Consider the following 18413-nt stretch of genomic DNA (forward strand, 5'->3'; position numbering starts at 1 on the left):
GGACAGGGAAAAAAACGGAAGAAAAAGACGATTTCATGGGTTGCTAATGGTGTTGAGCTTATCACGCGGTCAAAAGAGACAGCCTCGAAGAGGGGAAGTGTGTAAAGTGTAAAGTGTAAGGGTAAAGATGTACTCTGAGTCGGTATGCAAATTGATTCTGATTGTCCACCAGGTCACTTCTCAATAGACATTCAATTATTACTAGTATTAGTGAGGTTGAGTATCCTCCTTGCCTATTCACAATCGTCTATATACAGGCTGCTACCCTAGGGTAGGGATGTATGAACAATAGACTGCCTGACTTTTACCTAGTAGTATTATTCTGGTAGAATCACAATCTAGTAAGGAAATATTTCAACCAAACAAAGGACCACAGTGTGAATATTTTCTGTTTCGAGTAGGTACTGGCTACCTAGCCTAGTTGTTTGGTAATTTACGATAATATCTCCAGAGTCCCAGATTTCGCCCCGTCCAATTATGTAAAAAACGAAATCTTGTAATACATCTATCTATTCATCACCCCTTCTATGCCTGTTCAATCTGCTTGAGCGCCTGCTCAATCGTGCCCGCACTCCAAGCATCAACTCGTTCGCGATCAGACATTTCGTATAGCTTCCGCGCGAGAGCCGAGAGGAGAGCCGCCTCCTTAGCATTGGCCACAGTGATCTGGACCTCAATCCAGCTGATGATGGCAGCCCGAGTGATGAGCGTCGTGCTGCCACCGACCTGAGCTGCACGGAAGATGATATGCAAGATCTTTTTGCGAGCCTCGGTGCCAATGCTTGAAGACTGATATAGCGAGAGGATGCGCTCGAAGACATTCGCACGACGGTAGATTTCCATATCCTAGAAAACCAACCTATTAGCCACAGTTTCTATGCAGAGAGTTTTCAATAGGGTTTATTTTGTAGACTTACCGCTTTGCTGCGAAGACCCTTCACGAACAATCCCAAGAGCCAATCAATCTCGTCGAAGAATCCATCATCCAGCTCAGGCTCGTGTAAGAAGATCTTGTCGATCCAGTAAGACGGGATCTTCTCAACTTCCCACGCTGGTCCCTTTTGCAAGAATTTGTTCACCTTGCCATATACCTTGTGCAAGGGGCTCGTGATGACCGCAAGGCAGTTGGCCGCGCATTCACCAACAATCCAAGGGATGGGCTCACCCGCACTGATACCAAGCGCATTGACGGTCTCGAGTAATTCACCAGTCAGGGTGTAAACAGAGCGCCATTCAGCATATTTGGATTCCTTCAATTGGGCCATGAAGCGTGCGACATTGGCGAATGCTTGCCTCCGCACTTCCTCGTGCTCAGAGCACAAGCAGAGCATCAGCTCGGCAATCTGGCCTTGCTCCACAGCTGCTTCGAGTTCCTCTCTCTCTCCCATCGGTTCAGGGCGTTGTGAGTCGTGCCTTCAGTGGGAAGGAAGCCAAATATTTCATCTAGATCCACCTCCGCGGGCATGATGGATGAACTTGGCTGGGTTGGGCCAGAGTCGATCTCCATTTTATCTTCCGATTCAACATCTTCGACTCCCTTAAGACATTTTTTCAGCGCAGAGCGGACCTTTTTGGCTTCGGTGGTTTCAGTCAGGGCATCACGCGCGGCCTTCAGAGCACCTGTGTTCTCTCCGGCTTGTTTGAGTTGGCCGAATAGCTTGGCAATCCATGTGCCCACAGCAACTTCGGTGCTTACGTCGCCTGCCTTCACCACAAAGGGCCACTGCTCGACGATAGCAGCCACAAACGAACTTGTAGTAGTAGCCGCATCCTTGGAGAGAGAGTTGATGAGGTCGAGGTAATGAACAGGTTTCTTAGCCACGCGAGAAATGCAATTTTCGATGAAAACCAGCTGCTTGTGCAAAGTTTCCGATTCAGCATCCTCAAGACTTGTCAAGAGCGCATTGAATGACAGCGGAGAACTTTGGAAGACAGAGTTATCCACAAGGACAGTCCTTAACAGAACAGAGATTCGTCGCGAAGAGACTTTGTCCGAGGTTCCGACAAGGACTTTGAGAACCGAGGTGAACGGCGAGTATTGCATAGAGGCTGGTTTCTGCCACCAACGCATCGATGTAGATTGCTGCGCGATCTGGAGAACACTCTGAAGCTGGCTTAAGAGCATCTCGGAATCGTCCGCACTAAGCTCCGACTCCTCCAGTCGCTTGAGAACCTCTACTAGGACCAGTGACACATCGAAATTCTCTTCTAAGGCGATGTCGGGCATCACATCATAATAGAAGGTCAATAGCTCCGCCACGGCCTGCTGCTGTTGAAGATCTTCCTTGGCGGTTCGCCGGAACAGGAGGATAACATCCTTGAGAGCGGGGCACCGGCGAGAGAACTCAGCGAGCAGCCTAGATGAGGCTTGGTTCCAAAACAGTTGTCCTTGGCCATGGTCCTCCCGGAAGATCTTGAGAACTGCCCGCAATTTTGTAAATGCAAGAGACAAGATTCGCACAGAAAACAGGGTAATGATCTCTGCATTCTGGTTCAAACAGCGAGACATAATCTTCTGGCTCAAAGGGCGCGGAAGAATGTTCTCAATGACGATTGAGACTGGTGGCGGCAGGATTGGTTGTTTGTCTTTCCAGCCACAATTCGTAGGAACGGGAAGTTGTACCGTCGAAAATAGGAATGCGGACTCGGCCATCCAGGAGGGTGTTGCTTTAGGGTCGGCTGTGAACATTGTCTTCTTGGTGAAGTAGTCGGCAATCAGCTCTGGTGCAACCTTGAAGATTGTCACGAGCAGTTCAATCTGGAGACTATCGACATCGGGGCGTAGACATTGAATAAGGTATGACAACGTGCCGTTGCGAACAGGAACCAACTCCCGGAATTTGTCGACATAAATCGGCGAATCGAGGCCCAGCTCGATACACTCATCGTCGTCCACAGGAAGCCTCTCCGGGTCAACTCCGACCGGATACCATCCCGACTCAGGAAGAAGTACGCCAAGATCGGCGGTTTTGCAGAGGTTCAACAAGATGCGGTGGATCTCATTGGCGATTGAGATTCCCTCGGGGTTGGGCTCATCGGATTCCCGGTCGTAGCCATAAAGTGTGACCAACTTCTCCATATTTCCACGGTTGAAAAACTTACTCTTGGTCTTGCGTGGGATAGAAGCATCCTGGATGATATCTCTCTCAATCGCCTTGATCACTTCCAAGGTGATTTCCCGAGGATCTTTGCGGAGAGGCTCGAGGAATGCTCTGGTGAGTTTGAACTGCTCAATGATATCGCTCTTCTCGAGTGTATGTTGCACCCTCAGATTGGCGAGTAGATAGCGTTGGGCATTTCGGCGAAGTGTCGATTTTGATACCTCCTCCGGACCCGCATCAGGATTAACCTTGTTGGGAGTTAAAAAGATCTCAAGACGCTTAAAGACGATATAGCGGCGGTTGTATAATTGCCGGGCAACCGCACCGCCATCATATGTGACGATTTCGGTCAAAAGGCGGAGACAGGGAGAGATAAGATGCTCTTTCGCTTTTGCGGCAGTCAGACCACGATTGAAAAGTCTCAGTTGGTCCTTCTGTAACAGATGCTTGCACAGGGCAAGGCCAAAGTCGCGGAAATCAATCTCTCGGGAGATGGTCTTCAAGAAGATGGCAAGAACCGAAGGAACAGTAGTCAGAAGCGGCTCATTGTTGTTAGCGTCCGCAAAGCTCCAGGACTGGATGATGTCTGGAAAGCAAATGGAGTCGCCTTCTTCCTTGCCCGGCGAGATTTGCTTATCACAATAGCCCTTCAGAACCTTCAGCTTCTGGGCCTTGTCTTTTTCTTTTTCCGGGTTATGGATAGAAGACAGAAACTCTTTGAAATGAACAAGGCCTATATTCTCAGATTAGCGACCGCAATCCTCAGGTATGCGATGCAACGATAGACTGACCTTGCTTGGCGGTCGCGGGATTTTGCTGAAAGACTAGCAACTCGCGCAACTGGGCTGGCGATGTAAAATTCACCTCTGGAACTGGATGTGAATCATCATCCAGCTTTCTCCTCTTGGCCCGTAGTGGATGCTCTGTGATGCGCGACATTCTTGCGGTGACAAGAGTGTTGGTGTTATTTTTTTCTTGGTCGCTGCGAGGTTCGGACGCCATCGAAATTTTGCGGTCGCTGATTGGCCCGTGGGCTGCGGCAGCAACGACGGTCCTGATGCCTGAGGCATAACACCCTCAACGCATCAACGCATCCACGAAGCTCAAAGCTCAACTTCATCAGCTCCCTGAGTGCTTCCGAGGCCTCTACATATCTTCCACTAAGCTCACAACGATCTTTTAAAAAATACAGACTCATACGGCTTATTTTACCATAGCTTTCAATGAAGACTTCAGAAGAGGCTCAAACACAAAGGTCTCGGGCACACCGGCGCAAAACCCCAGTTGGTCTTGTGGGCGTCGGCTGCGTTACCCACTGCCTTGATGACGTTCGTCGTGGTCTCCGATGGGCTGAAGAAACCACTTGGAAATGCAGTTCAGGGTTCTCTCCGGCACGAAGCAGAAGAAATTCTCCTGAACCTCCTAGTCGAAGAAAATGCGCCTGTGGGCGCGTTAAATACCCTAAGGTTTTTTGACATGAAGTCCAAAACTCTTTGGTTATAGGCGATAGAGCAAGGGTGGGACATCGATCAGCGTGGCTCAGTATTTAGCCACAAAAAGTTACGATTCCTCGACCTAGCCTGTAAAGACCTAGATCTGGTACGCTGGTATCTCGACTATAGGGCGAAAATAGACGATGGTAAGATTGATTATTGGGCTCATCCATGTAACCTTAAATCTGCGGCTAAATACAGAAACGTTGAGGTATACAAGTTTTTACAAAGCCTTGGGGCTCAACAAGGACCGTATGATCTCGTTATCGCTGCCCCGCGTACGTCTATAAACTATCTGGAAGATACAATAGGACTAGTCCGATACTTTCTGGATGATCTAGGATAGGATGTCAACCATGATGCCCCTCGTAGGTAGGGAGTGCCTATTCTCTGTGGTATCAGGCCTGACATTTCTGGAGGGAACCTGATCACTTGCTTGTTGCTTGAGCGAGGAGCAGATCCATATCACCGCTTTAACGGCATAGACGCTTTCAGCTGGGGAGAACAAATAAAAATAAAGAAAGTTCTTGCGGTATTAGAGGAATGGAAGGAAGGGAAGATACCAAGGATCACGTAATTATAGCGTCCGGACTTAGGAAGTTTAGATTATCATCAAACAGCTTCGTAGACCATTACCACTTTCTGTACAATTTATGATACACTTTGATATCCGAAATGAAAAATCAGGTACGTATAGTGACCTACGTAAGTGTATAGAAAATGCTATTAATTTACTATATAACGAGCTTGGTCCTTGTATTGGAGTGCTTTTGAAGGTTGTTTCTTTTATTGACCTTGTGAACGTTAGTGAAAGTTAGTGTGGCTCTAGACATCTATTCATGATCAACCTCGTGAGTGGCCTCCCATGCTTACGGTGAACGATAAAATGTCGCCGGCCCGGTGCCTGAAATTTAGTGCTCGTTATGGAACCCACGCGTAAATGTACCTGTATGCTGTCCACGACAATCGGTGTATTTTATGTTTTTATTCTGTATGACTTGATTGATTTTATTTTACGGTTAGGAACTTGAAGCTTTCTTGTGCTCGGTAAATCAACTGTTATTATGATTGGTAACTAGCAATCATTTGCAGGCTAGGCAGAAGCAAGGTTCATATGACGTATAGCCTTAGCAGCGTATCGTAGGCTCTCGAAATCTGAATATACCAGTAGTAGGATGTTATTTCTATTTCGGTTAGCTAAGAAAGCTGAACCAAAGAGATCCCAACAGCAAATCAGAGGCCGTTAATTGTCTGTCCATCAAGGGCGAGGGGATGCAGCAGTTCCCACATCCATCTTTAAAACTAGTAGCAATCATGTATCTCATCATGATTAAGCAAAGTTTTGATCTGAAATGTTTTACCATATGGATCGTGGGTTTTTCTGACACAGAAGTAAGACTCCCAACCTTGGAAGATCAGAAGGACTTTAACTCACCGAGTTTGCACTATGTCCAACTCTTCAATTCTGTCCCAAGCAGCCGCTCCCCATGAGGGAGGCACATCAGTGAAAATGAAGTGGTAATCGTGTGTCAAATGTTCTTTGACTTGATATAGAAGAGAAGTAAGGTAATCTATGAATTCATCATAGCTGCTGAACTGAGTAGCAGAAGCCCTAGTCATGGTGTATATTTCGTTCTCGACGTACCGTGAGTATTTAAGTTCCATAGTGGAAGGTGTAGATGACGATATAGAAGGTCCAGAGGGTAGAGAATGCATGGAAGATGGAAGTAAAGATCTATCTGAGATCCAGGTAGATTAGTAGTACGAATGCATACTACATGCATCACTTTGACGTACTACTACATATTCGTTTTAAGGTTCTACCCCCAAAGTTTTGATCCTCGTGCTTTTAGAATATACTAGTAATAGTAGCTAATAATTAGGTAGTAGTGCTACTAGTTAGGTAAAATGGCTAATAAGTTACCACGTACCCTACATATAGTTTTAACTCCAGCTCGCTGTCATAGGGGGGAGTTAAATAGATAGAAAATACTATGGATTTCCTCCGGACGACATGCCCATTCCCAGGTTCCGTAATCCTGACCGCTCGTGCTTAAAAATCAGGCATCCGGCCCCGTGATGTCTATCGTTCCCTGTATCTGCTTGGGGTGGAGACCCAGACGGAGTATGGAGTATCTTTTGTATGCCGTATACTCCGTAGTGAATTTTCGGGATTTTGTGATCAAAGGTACTCTTTCCCCTGTATAAGTTATATGACCATATCAAAAAGAGGTCAGTATCCATATTGTCAAGCTGCCAGCGCGGGTGGTTGATTATTCGGGCTATACCTACTACATGACCCAAGAACGTACAGAAATGATAATGAAGTTAATCATGACCGCACCTCATCACTGGCAGGGGAAGAACTTTCGATTTTTTAAGCGAAGTCGAAACAGCAAATTGACAAAGCAAAGCTACTTGTTTACGCTCTACAGCGGCTATGAACAACAAAATACACTGGGTACATCTCTATGACAGTAGCACGATCATATGGGTCACCTCAAATGATCACATTCAACCTAGACGGGGCAACATGCTCCCTGCGAGCAGAACTGTGAAATAACTGAGCAGTGATATTAGGGCAGAACTATCCGCTATTATGGTGAATTGTTTGCAAACTGCGTGTTGTTGTTGTGCGGGAAGGCGAAGACGTGTGCAAACCATCCTAACTTCTTCCATACTGCTGCCCTCTCTATTTCACTTCTCTGTCAACACCCAGTAACCATGGATCTTGCCGGTATGCAGATGTCGTTTTCTGTTGAAAACGGAGTAAGTTCGGAGCCCAGTCCATATTGTATACCTTTCTGAGCTCCACTGACTTTCCAACAGGCAGCACACATCAGACTGGTCCGGACTCACCGAGAGGAATCACCCAGTGTGGAGGTATTACAGCGAGTGAACTCTCATTCGCGCCCTACATCGAGCCCACAGAGCTCCGTTAATGGGCCCGGATCTCCTCGTTCGCTACATTCCATGACCTTGCGTTCCCATACTCGAGCTAGTCTCACACCTGCTCCCTCGCCTGAATCCAGCACTGATGTGGACCTCCCCACTCCTTCTATCCATAACATAGTTCCAGGATGTAAGTACACTGACACTGAGCCATTTATGGCGATTCAAATAAGTTGGAGGATCCTTGTGCACAAACTCACGCTCTTTATCTCCTCATGCAGGTGGAGAACAGACAATGACACCACACGCAACTCCAGTGACCCCAGAGCCCGACGCCTCAGCTCCTCCCCCAAATGCAAACAGTCCTAGTCCAGCGGCTCGTCACCCGCGCATGAACCTATCCTCTACCCCAAGTCGCAGCAGATTCCGTGCATGGGAGCTTAATTCTCCACCAAGATTCGCCATCTGGGAAGATTCCCCCGAAAGAGCCTCGCAGGTTTGCCTACCTGGCCATGTTTTCGAATCCATCAGAAGTGACGACAAAGAAAATGTGTATGCCACCGTCATGGACTACGAGACAGATCCCGAACCAGAAAGTCAGGCAGTTGGCGCGGACGAGATCAGGCTGCGAGCCGGTCCTCGCGACGTCTTCGGCATGCCTATCAATTCCATCTTTGGACCTACTCTCTCGCAGCATTCTCTGAGCCCCGATGCCACGCCTTCTGCCCAGCCGACTCGTGTTGATAACAATACTCGACCCACAATGCAAGTTGCACTGCGCGAGGGGGATGAAATGGACATTGAGTGGAATGATGGCCCATCGCCGCACGAGGCCGAGGAACTTGCCCGAGTGAGCGACACAACTAACCGGGCTGCGGAGCAGAGATGGCAATACGGGCGAGGTTCTCCCGTACGTGATCACAATGTACAGAGGCAAACAAGACTCTTCCTTGAGGCTCGACGTACCGCTCATTCTCGGCGGCACCAGAACCGTCGTCGTCGTTTTGCTGAGGTGGGTAGCCCCCGATAAAGGACTGCTCTCGATGAAAGCGATGGAGGCTCTATAATTGCCCTTATGTTTGAATATGTGATGTCGATCTAGTGAGCACATCCAAGTGTGATTATGACGATGATGACCTTTATGATAATGATAATAAACTTTACTCTCGAAAATACTACCTTCAGATTCTGATAGAATAAAAAGCTGTGCTCTTCCACATATTCAAGTTCATTATTATCCAGGTAAAAACCCCCGATCGGATGAATTCAAGACCTTTAAGCGATACTTAAGCTATGTAAGAGTGAGAAGTACTACGCGATTCCCGATGACCTTGTTTTGAACTAGAAAGGAGAAAGGCCCATACGATGAAGACCAAGAGTTGCCACGTTTCGAAGAATCTCAAGGTCGAGATTCAGTACATCATTTGGATTACTTCCGGTCAGTAGAGATCGTCCGAACAAGTCAACCCGACGGATCGGAATCATGGAAACAGTAGGGGGGTCCGGGCGTGGAAAAATATCCTGGAAAGTTAAGGAATTAGTATACAACCTATTAATTAAATAGCTTCAAGTTGTCTTGAACATACTTCTCTGTGTAGGAGTTGAGGAATATTTGTGTTATCGCGTCGATATACCTCAATAATGCCAGTAACACCGTTGACTCTCTGTCGCCAATTCATGAGGATGGCGATGTTAGTTTCTCCGTCTCCCCCGATGATGAGCCGATTGATATCTTCAAACAATTTGTTATAACCTTCACTCCAACCGCTTTCGACCACAATACTTGGGAAGCTCTGACCCTCAACCTGAATGGTAAAGTCGGGAGATTTGGTCCAGCCGCGACATGGCCCAGAGGTAAATCGCAGCGCTATTCTATATTAGTCCAGAGATTCTTTTCAGTTGGAGATGATGAGATGACTTACTTGTATTGCCCACATACGACAGCAGGAGGCGCTCATGTTGTGTCAGAAGGTTGTCTTGATAGCGCCATTTCTCTACCATAAGAGGCATCCACTGATCAGCGATCTCATGAATATATTCCAGCATTGCCTTGACTCGTAAGGTATGAGTAAATGGATCAAGAGTTTGCCTGGAAGAATAAATCAATAAAAGGCCACCGAAGATCATATAGCTCTGTTAACATACCGGCAAGGAAAGGATTCATCGACTGCCTCGAAAGCGGCTCTACCCCACGACTCGGGCACTTCGGTAAACAGAAAGACGCGATGCTCTTTCACTTCTGAAATGAGAGAATACACATGTTCAGCAAAATCGTTTGCGCTTTTGAACTTGCTTGCGGACTCTGTGATGAGAAACTCAGAAAGGGGATTGGGAGTGAGAGACATGGTGAGGAGGAAGTAAAGGGAAAGTGAGAAAGAGGGAAGAGGCCGAAGGAAAAATGAGAGGGCTGAAGGTGAATGAAGAATTTGGAAGGAAGAAGAAAACTGCTCGAAAGGAAGGTGTGGTTAGTAGTTATCTTGCGTCAAGATCATGTGATGAACCAAGCTTACTTGTGTAGAGGAGTCCAGCTGAGAATCCACTTGAAATGTCTGCCTAGAGCTCGCACAGCCATGGATGTTTGCAAGTCTCGGTTTTTGATGACATGTTCCTCTGTAGAGGTTAGTTAGGGTACAGCCTTTTGTGTGAGCTTCTCCAGGAAAGGCACACCTACCGTCAAGCACGATTCTATACCATTCGATCTTGTAAAATACGCCTTGCCCGCGGTCGTAAATTCAGACCTACATTTATCGATAACCTCGTCCGATTGATGTTCAATCGGTACCTTCGAATTTGGATACGATATCCGGATTTTCTCAAATGTGGCGAGTCTAGGATAGAGTTAGTAAAGTCTTATAAATCGAGCTGTGGACCAGATCTTACAACACATCAAAGATAAGAATGCTGTCGAGATTAAATTCAAAGGCAGAGATTGATTGATTGTCCCACTTGAAGACGGTACCAAAAACACCAGGATCGAAAAGGAGTTTCATTTGTTGCATCCTGGACAGTGTCAGTATATGTAATTGAATTATCCATGGAAGCTCTTACCAGTGATCAACAAGCTGTGAGGGAACAATGATCAGGGTGGGAGGCCTTCGCTCATCTTCATCCCGGCGTCGGCCGTCCAGGATATTAGCAAGTGCCGTGACTGTTCTTGCCCAACCCCATTACATCACAGAGCAAGCCACCATATGGCGGCGTAGTTGATCTTTCTCGATCACGCTAGATTGGATAGCAAAGATATTAGTGATTGATAAATAGGGAGTTACGAAGATCAAAAACTAACATCCAACCCACAGCCAGAACCTAATATTTAGAGTTAGCTTCAATGTACTGAAATGATCATGAACTAGACTTTCATACCTGGTGGTGGAAGAGGCTTGTGTTCAGGCCTTTAAGCTTCCAGAGTCCCTGCTGGTCACTTTTTGGCTTGTGATCGAACTGTTTGATCGCCTCGTTTTTTCTCTGTTTGTCTGATCGAGCTTCGGCTTGTTGTTAAGTAGGGATACTCGCGACCATTTCTTCAATGGCAACCTTTCGGACTCCACTGCAGGTAACTCTGAGTTTATCTCAGAAATTTTGACAATGTCACTATAGACAAAAAGACTCCGAAGCTCTTGATCCGAGAGTCTGGTGGTCTTTGTCTGAGACTGTCGCCCTGTCTGGGTAGATCCGGTGTCGAATTTGACGCCATCCGACTTCACCTTTTTGTCTGTAGAAATCCTGAGACGTCCTATTGCCTTTGCGGTCTCCTGTTCCTTCCGTTAGAGTTTGGAGCTTACTCGTTTCGGTGATTTCTTTTTCGATTTGGAGGCCGACTCTTGGACAGTCGCTTCTTGGACGTTTCCTGAAACAGCTCCCTGGTGAATGTCAGTGTCTTCAAGTCCGAGCTCTTGAGCTATCGGTTCGTCCTTCTCGATGTCGCGATCAAGTAACTCCTCGGCAAATTCTGTCAGTTTGCAGAACAGTAAATTGTCGTCGTCGTCGGAATCGTTCTGAGTGTTATAGTCTTCAAGTTCATAGTCATGGCTATGGGCATCATGCTCATGCTCCTCAAAGTCTTCCAAAACCGTATCGATATCACTGGAAGAACTGCCTTGAAGTGGCATTTGGCGTTTTTGTTTTTCATTCTGGGCTCTCAGAACTTGAACTTGGTCCTCTGCTGAGAGGAACTCGGGGAATTCAAATGGTATCTCAGAACTCTTGGGACTATAAGATGTTAGATCTGGACATCAAAATAATCACATCGAATTAATCCTGGGCATACTTACCTGTGGCTACTGGCTGTTTTTTCACTGGAACTCTCTTTGAATTGAGATTCATCATCAGAAATTTGAATGTTCCATGGACTCGGAGAATGTTGAGTGTGGAGATCTTCAGCCAGCGAAAATGACCGATTGATTTCGTTTTCTGGGGGTAAACTTTCGGGAGCAGACTTTTGGCGGGTAGGCCTTTGGCGGGTGGACTTTCGGGGGGGCTGAGATAATCTGCGTGGGTGTTTCGACGTGATTTGATCTTGGACGACTGTTCCGTCATTTTTTGACGATCGCTGAACTCATCAACGGACCTGCTTCTAGGCAATTGGACGCCTGCTGAATGAGCTGTCGACCTTGTCTCAGCATACTCCTAACCGGAAGGTGCGATTCTGCCCCAAGATTGTTTTCCGTATTCATCCCAAGTAAACATTTATCGACATGCTGTTGACACAACTGGAAGACCAGAGTCAGAATCCGATGAGAGGCCATGGAAGATAATGTGGAAAGTAAGGTATAATGAAGGCTTCGATGGAAATCCTGCTAGTCAGAGAGGCAATCTGGTTAGTTTAGGATCAGTATTGAGATTAATATGTCTGATGAGATATGGGCTGTGAGAACAAACTTTTCGGTTGATGAAGGAGTTGAGAAGATGAAAAGTGTTGTAGATGGGAAGATGAAAAGATAGGAAGGGGTGATAGATGGAGAGATGGAGAGATGGAAGGCGAGAAGAGGTAGTATATGGGCAGATAAATAGAGCGATGGAGAGATTTGTCGGTGTTAGAAATAATAAGGAGATTGGAGAAAGGACATACTAATAAGGTAGATTGTGCTACCCAGGAACACAGCACTAGCTAGCAAGAGCCAAGAGAGAGGGGGAGAGGGACAGATAGTAAGAGAGAAGTAGTGAGGAAGAGGTAGGTGAAGGAAACAGTAGAGAATAAAAAGAAGAAAGAATAGAGGAGGGAGAAAATGGAGTAAAGAAGTAGAGGAGCGAGTAGAGGAGTAGGTAGAGGAATAAGTAGAAGGGCGAGTAGAAGGGCGAGTGGCAGAGTGAGTAGAGGAGTGAGTAGAGGAGTGAGTAGAGGAGTGAGTAGAGGAGTGTGCAGAGGAAAGTGTGACTTTGGAAGATGGATATAAACGATTGAAGTAAATTCAGGCTATGAATCCATGGATTACATGAACGGAAGACATTTCTGGACTGACAAACTGGGATATTTTTACAATTGACTCGCCAGTGGGGTATAGAAATTCACAACGCAATGGTCATATCGGCGGCTCTAAGGCCAGGACGCCATCCAAGATGGAGTCTGGAGTCACATCCATCAGGACATGAGAGACCGCCCCCAGATCACTTCCGTATTGGAGACTGCGGTCGTCATCTGGGTTTGCAACAATGATTCGGTGGCGGAAGACCTTTCTCGCGGCCAGTGCCACAATTGATGGCGTAAGGTAATCAATACCGTGGACTGGAGCCAGAAATCTGAGTTCTACAGTCAACAAGAAATATCCCAGATGAAATGGCAGACATGACTTACTGTGCGAACCGAGCAAATTGATTATTTGCTTTCGCAGAGACGCCGCCGGCAACAGCACGGCTGAGACGCAGAAAGACAACGATATCCTGGATATATCGAACTACCTCCGCGCTTGTGGTTATCGATTCACTCGCGTCTCGGAGACACTCGATTTGCTTCAAGTCGTTAGTAACATAAAACGAAACAGGGAGTAATTATTACTGTAGTATCGATTTTGGCACATTTCCTTTTGGCCAATTTGGTATTGTGAACAACAGAAGACGCAGAGAGTTGGCCGTCTGAAAACCATTCACTTTCTTCCAGAAACACAAATCCATCTTCAGGGGCATGGAAATGTGATACCAAGAGATGTTCGGCCTGTGTTCTCAAATTAGAACGAGACTAGGAAATTGGCTCGCTGGAGAGAAAGCTCACGAGATGTGTCTGTAGAGCAGGTTTGAGCTGATCAGATTCTCGGACTACCAGTGGTATGAAGAGGAAGCTTTCTGGTGCACTGAGAGTTCCCATCTCGGTGACTAACTTCCTTGTCCGCATCAACTGTAGATTCCATCAGCATGGCCCCGTTGTCATTTTAGGACGAGGGAGTGTTACCTGCAATGCCTGAACCTGAACATCATCCTCCACCACATTGAAGTTTTTTGCGATGACCACATTGACCACATTTGTTTCATCCAAGGGAGTATTTGGGATCGGGGATTTGCTTCGATCCCGACGGCCCATATATGACGAGAGATTACTGGACTGTGACACGTTAGCCCAAAGCTATACACAAAGTCCGGAAAAAGATTCGTGGGAAGCACACCGATTCTGTTTTCATTCGAAAGTATGATGGTCTCTCTTGATTCCTGCGCGCCTCTGAGGTGAGAATATCATCGTGAAGCTCCCCAATGGAGGTTGTGGGGGTACAGTCAACAATGCAGGATGACAGTTCAAATGTGTTGGAAGCTATCTGAAGAGTACGTCAGTCGTTGGTCCTAAAAGGATATCAAGAAATCGATGAAGCAGGGAGTGAGAGATGTACTAAAACCAACTCTTTTGCAAGATCGTTGAGACAATTCCCCGTGGTCTCAATCAGGCAATGCTCGCGACTCGCTAGGCACAGAAACAGCGCCACTTCCAGATCAGAGAGCTGTCGGGCAATCTCTTCCAGGTTGTGATCATCCATTTTCCAACTCCATGAAGGTACTGGATGCCCTTGGGGAAATGTGATGACGGCAATGATGAGTGGAGGGGAACAGACGGACAGTTGACGTTGGCCTTGCTGCCTCGACACCTGACTTTAGGGGCCACAAACAGCTACCCCTTTTGGACTAGCGTATCCAACCGCCTTGGCCGAGTTCCGCCTGGCCCTCCGTCGCCAACGTCAACACGGGGGACATGGATTGACGGTCTGTTCAAAGGCCATCATCTGTGATACATATCGGCCAGAAATGGCTCCTCCAAATCCCCTAGCCAACTGGGAAAAACTCGGCGACAGTTTCTATCGCAAAATTCCGATTTACGATGCCGTGTTCGATGAAGAGGTCGAACTAGAGAACTACATCGTTGCGGGCGCTCCGTATGGAGGAGCGATAGGTACGACTCAAGCAGGTCTCATGATCAGTGGTGGTGCAAGCTAATGATGATTTTGTCCCAGCGCTCTATCGTGATGATAACAAACCTTTCAGGTTACGCGACTCGCAAGCATTGCGGTCGGGTATCGACATTTACTCATGCTCAGGCAAACTTATCAATCAAATTAATGTACTTGTGTCTATTATTTATGTATTCCAAAGCATATCGGAAACTAATTGCTTCTCAGTGGGACCAAACAACCATTCGAGGCCTTGGATGGTCCGACAAAGAGGAACTCCTCGTTGTTGCTGAAGATGGCACGGTCCGTCGTTACTTTGGGTTAGATGGCGAGTTCACATCTTTCTCGCTTGGCAACGTGGGTCCATTTCCAAAGATGATACCCCTAATTGCAAATCGCTGACGGTATGCAGGGCGCAGAGGAATACGGGGTGCGGAGCTGCCAATTTTGGGCCTCCGGTCTAGTGGCTTTGCTGTCTAATAATCAGCTAATCTCTGTCTCAAAATACGACGAACCACGCCCGCGACTTCTCGCCGCCTGTCCGGAAGGCGAGGTCTCTTCTTGGGCGCTAAGCCCACCCGCGCATACGCTTTCGCGCTCAGTCGAGGTTCTGCTGGCCGTTGATAAAACAGTCTATCTTGTCGATTCGAATGAAGCAGAAGATAAGATCCTGCAGGACGGGCCATTCAAGCACCTCAGCGTCTCTCCGTCAGGACGTTTTGTGGCACTTTTCACTGGCGAAGGGAAACTGTGGGTCGTCAGCGTCGACTTCCAGAACAAACTCTGCGAGTACGACTCCAAGTCCCGAGTTGTTCCCAGCTCTATGAATTGGTGTGGAGATGATGCCGTGGTTCTTGCCTGGGAAGATGAGATCCATTTGGTTGGCCCCAGTGGAGCCGCATCCAAGTCAGTGAACGTACCCTCGATCTTCTAGTACATTATTAACGGCCATTAGGTTCTATTATGATGCCCGGGTCCATGTCATACCGGAATTCGATGGTGTTCGCTTAATAACGAACGACACGTGTGAATTCTTACAAAAAGTCACAGATGTGACGGAGAAGATCTTCAAGCTAGGCTCTTCTACCCCAGCATCAGTGCTTCTTGATTCTGTGGAGCAACTAGAGAAGATGTCACCAAAGGCCGATGAACACATACAGGGCATCAAATCAGACCTCCCTGATGCAGTAGATACCTGCATCAAGGCAGCTGGCCATGAGTTTGATGTACATTGGCAGAAACGTCTCTTAAAGGCTGCTTCGTTTGGGAAGTCAGATCTCGTGCTTTACAACAGTGACGAATTTGTTGCGATGACCGAAAAGCTTCGAGTTCTATTCGCCGTCCGGGATTTCAAAGTCGGCTTACCACTCTCATACGAGCAATATTTACGCTTGACCCCCGAAGGCCTCATCGAACGACTCATAAGTCGCCATGAGTACATGCTAGCAATTCGTGTCTCCGAATATCTCGAAATACCCGCAGATCGAATCTATGTTCACTGGGCGAGTCAAAAGGTCCGGGTCTCCACGGTAGATGACGAGGCCGTATGCAAACTCATTGTCCAAAGACTGGAAGGAAAGCCGGGTATCTCTTTCGAAACAATCGCACAAACCGCCTACGACGAAGGACGAACACACTTGGCTACTAAGCTGCTTGACCACGAACCTCGTGCTGGCAAGCAGGTGCCTCTGCTATTGAACATGGAAGAGGATGAGGTGGCACTGGATAAGGCGATTGAAAGTGGCGACGACGACCTGGTAAACTACGTTCTTTTGCACTTGAAGAGTAAGCTACCTCTCGCCAGCTTTTTCCGCACGATCAACAGCCGCCCTATGGCATCTGCATTGGTTGAAACTGCTGCCCGAGGTGAAGATACGGAACTTCTCAAGGATCTATTCTATCAAGATGATCGACCTGTCGATGGCTCGAATGTCTTGCTGTCGGAAGCTCTACGAGAAATTGAACCAGAGCGCAAAACCGAGAAACTTCACCTGGCGGCACGTTTACTATCCGACTCAAAGGATCCAACGGTGGTACTACAGCAGAAACTTGTTTCGGAGGCCTCACAACTTCTAAAGGCTCAAGAAGCTTTGGACAAGGACCTTGCAGACCGCGCTGAGTTCCTCGGTCTCAGTCTGAATGAGACGATATATAGACTATTCCGAGCGGGCTACGGGAAACGAGCGCATAAGATGCAATCGGAATTCAAGATGCCAGAGAAGACTTACTGGTGGCTACGATTAAGAGCGCTGGTCGCAAAAAGGGACTGGGGCGAATTGGAAGAAATCGCAAAGGCGAAGAAGTCCCCAATTGGATGGGAGGTAAGATATCATTGGCATGCAAGTCGTGGCTATTTGACTCTGTACTAATATGGAAACGGCAGCCCTTTTATAACGAGGTTCTCGGTGCAGGAAACACGAAGTTGGCATCCGCGTTTGTCCCGAAATGCACAACTCTAAAACCTGCTGAGCGGATTGAAATGTGGGTGAAGTGTGGCATGATCATCAAGGCAGGAGAAGAGGCACAAAAAGCCAAGGACCTGGGTACCCTTGAAGCCCTTCGAACCAAAGCGTCTGGGCCGGCGTCCGCAGAGATCGAACGTATGATCAACCAACTCAAGCCAAGGAAGTAATGGGTAAGAGCGTCGACATTATTTGGGGCGGCATATCATGTTCAAGTGATTTCATCATCTTCGTCAACCGGGGCAGGGTCCGCATCCTCCAGCTCCGTTGGGGTTGCAAAGACATTTGCCCTAGGCTTTTGCTGCGGCTTGTCCTCGGCCATGGCAGCGTCCTCGTCGTCTTCTTCGTCTTCTTCGTCTTCGTCGTCTTGCTGGAGAGCTGCAAATGCGGATGCAGTGCGGTTGGTGTCCTCCCACTCAGCCTAGAATATTCTGTCAGTCGCCGCGGAACTTTGATGGAATAGTGTGTCAATAATAGGAGAATCATACACTTCTTGTTTTGATGGCCTTAGCTCGAACAAGGCTTTTGGATTTCTTGATTTGCAACTGGTCAGAGACGGCCTCGGCTCTCTCCAGTCCCTTCTGCTGTCTCAAACGCTGTGCCCTTGTAATCTTGCTGTTGTTTTTCTTCTTTTTGGAAACGCCAATATTTGCACGATCGGCCATGAGGGAAGGTCGCGAAGTAGTGGGGGAATCAGCTCGTGGTAAAGCGGCTATGGATTTGTCCTCGGGGGTGGCAGCGCGCCTCGCCGCGCGGGTATTTTGACCAGCAGCTAGAGGAGTGTTAGAAACATGTTACAAAGAGAGGGGAGAGGAAATGTATGCGACTCACGTCTGCTTTTCGCCATGATGGGTTGTGTTTTGAAAAGATCAAGTCTCTCCCACTTTAGGGTACTGAAAATGTGTGTGGAGAACCGCTATCGATAAAAAAAAAGTTTACGGAGGGCGCGATGAACCCGAAGCGCAGCCCGGGACCAAAATATACATTGACAATCTTGGCATACTCCGTACAAAGCATTTAACTCAACTTCGTTTCTCCCCTCCACCTTCCTACAAAGCCTCCCTTTACCCTTTGTTGGGCTGGTCAACCACATACTGCTAG

General features: G+C 47.5%; 8 protein-coding genes across 8 annotated transcripts; 2 read left to right on the forward strand and 6 right to left on the reverse strand.

Moving 5' to 3' along the window:
* Positions 1-525: 525 nt before the first annotated feature.
* On the reverse strand, positions 526-4040 carry N7481_012861 (NPA1/URB1 family protein; the record flags this gene model as incomplete). The annotated part of the gene is made up of 4 exons (XM_057272080.1): positions 526-846; positions 918-1379; positions 1454-3834; positions 3893-4040. The coding sequence occupies 4 exons, from the start codon at positions 4038-4040 to the stop codon at positions 526-528; spliced, it is 3312 nt and encodes a 1103-aa protein (XP_057116268.1).
* A 982-nt stretch (positions 4041-5022) lies between these two features.
* N7481_012862 (uncharacterized protein) lies at positions 5023-6259 on the reverse strand (the record flags this gene model as incomplete). The annotated part of the gene is made up of 3 exons (XM_057272081.1): positions 5023-5065; positions 6030-6182; positions 6240-6259. 3 exons carry the CDS (start codon positions 6257-6259, stop codon positions 5023-5025), a joined length of 216 nt encoding a protein of 71 aa, XP_057116269.1.
* A 1522-nt stretch (positions 6260-7781) lies between these two features.
* N7481_012863 (uncharacterized protein) lies at positions 7782-8516 on the forward strand (the record flags this gene model as incomplete). Its single annotated transcript, XM_057272082.1, has 1 exon — positions 7782-8516. One exon carries the CDS (start codon positions 7782-7784, stop codon positions 8514-8516), a length of 735 nt encoding a protein of 244 aa, XP_057116270.1.
* Positions 8517-8827: 311 nt separating this feature from the next.
* Positions 8828-9831, reverse strand: N7481_012864 (uncharacterized protein; the record flags this gene model as incomplete). Its single annotated transcript, XM_057272083.1, has 4 exons — positions 8828-9007; positions 9073-9353; positions 9409-9575; positions 9632-9831. 4 exons carry the CDS (start codon positions 9829-9831, stop codon positions 8828-8830), a joined length of 828 nt encoding a protein of 275 aa, XP_057116271.1.
* Positions 9832-9992: 161 nt separating this feature from the next.
* On the reverse strand, positions 9993-12022 carry N7481_012865 (putative SNF2 family helicase; the record flags this gene model as incomplete). Its single annotated transcript, XM_057272084.1, has 8 exons — positions 9993-10096; positions 10229-10314; positions 10367-10486; positions 10535-10639; positions 10773-10792; positions 10850-10951; positions 11269-11695; positions 11754-12022. Coding segments are annotated over 8 exons (1131 nt in total). The 3' UTR covers positions 9993-10094.
* Positions 12023-13005: 983 nt separating this feature from the next.
* Positions 13006-14442, reverse strand: N7481_012866 (uncharacterized protein; the record flags this gene model as incomplete). Its single annotated transcript, XM_057272085.1, has 7 exons — positions 13006-13222; positions 13278-13432; positions 13479-13634; positions 13692-13814; positions 13869-14018; positions 14080-14226; positions 14299-14442. The coding sequence occupies 7 exons, from the start codon at positions 14440-14442 to the stop codon at positions 13006-13008; spliced, it is 1092 nt and encodes a 363-aa protein (XP_057116273.1).
* Positions 14443-14707: 265 nt separating this feature from the next.
* Positions 14708-17482, forward strand: vp16 (tethering complex subunit VPS16; the record flags this gene model as incomplete). Its single annotated transcript, XM_057272086.1, has 6 exons — positions 14708-14852; positions 14914-15020; positions 15079-15207; positions 15263-15756; positions 15806-17171; positions 17234-17482. 6 exons carry the CDS (start codon positions 14708-14710, stop codon positions 17480-17482), a joined length of 2490 nt encoding a protein of 829 aa, XP_057116274.1.
* A 41-nt stretch (positions 17483-17523) lies between these two features.
* On the reverse strand, positions 17524-18159 carry N7481_012868 (Alb1 domain-containing protein; the record flags this gene model as incomplete). The annotated part of the gene is made up of 3 exons (XM_057272087.1): positions 17524-17733; positions 17801-18084; positions 18144-18159. 3 exons carry the CDS (start codon positions 18157-18159, stop codon positions 17524-17526), a joined length of 510 nt encoding a protein of 169 aa, XP_057116275.1.
* Between the last annotated feature and the right edge of the window lie 254 nt (positions 18160-18413).

Source organism: Penicillium waksmanii (genome assembly GCF_028829765.1).
Source record: "Penicillium waksmanii strain IBT 27052 chromosome Unknown utg000010l:1.0-3698451.0:1.0-3701458.0, whole genome shotgun sequence".
Taxonomy (NCBI): Eukaryota; Fungi; Ascomycota; class Eurotiomycetes; order Eurotiales; family Aspergillaceae; genus Penicillium; species Penicillium waksmanii.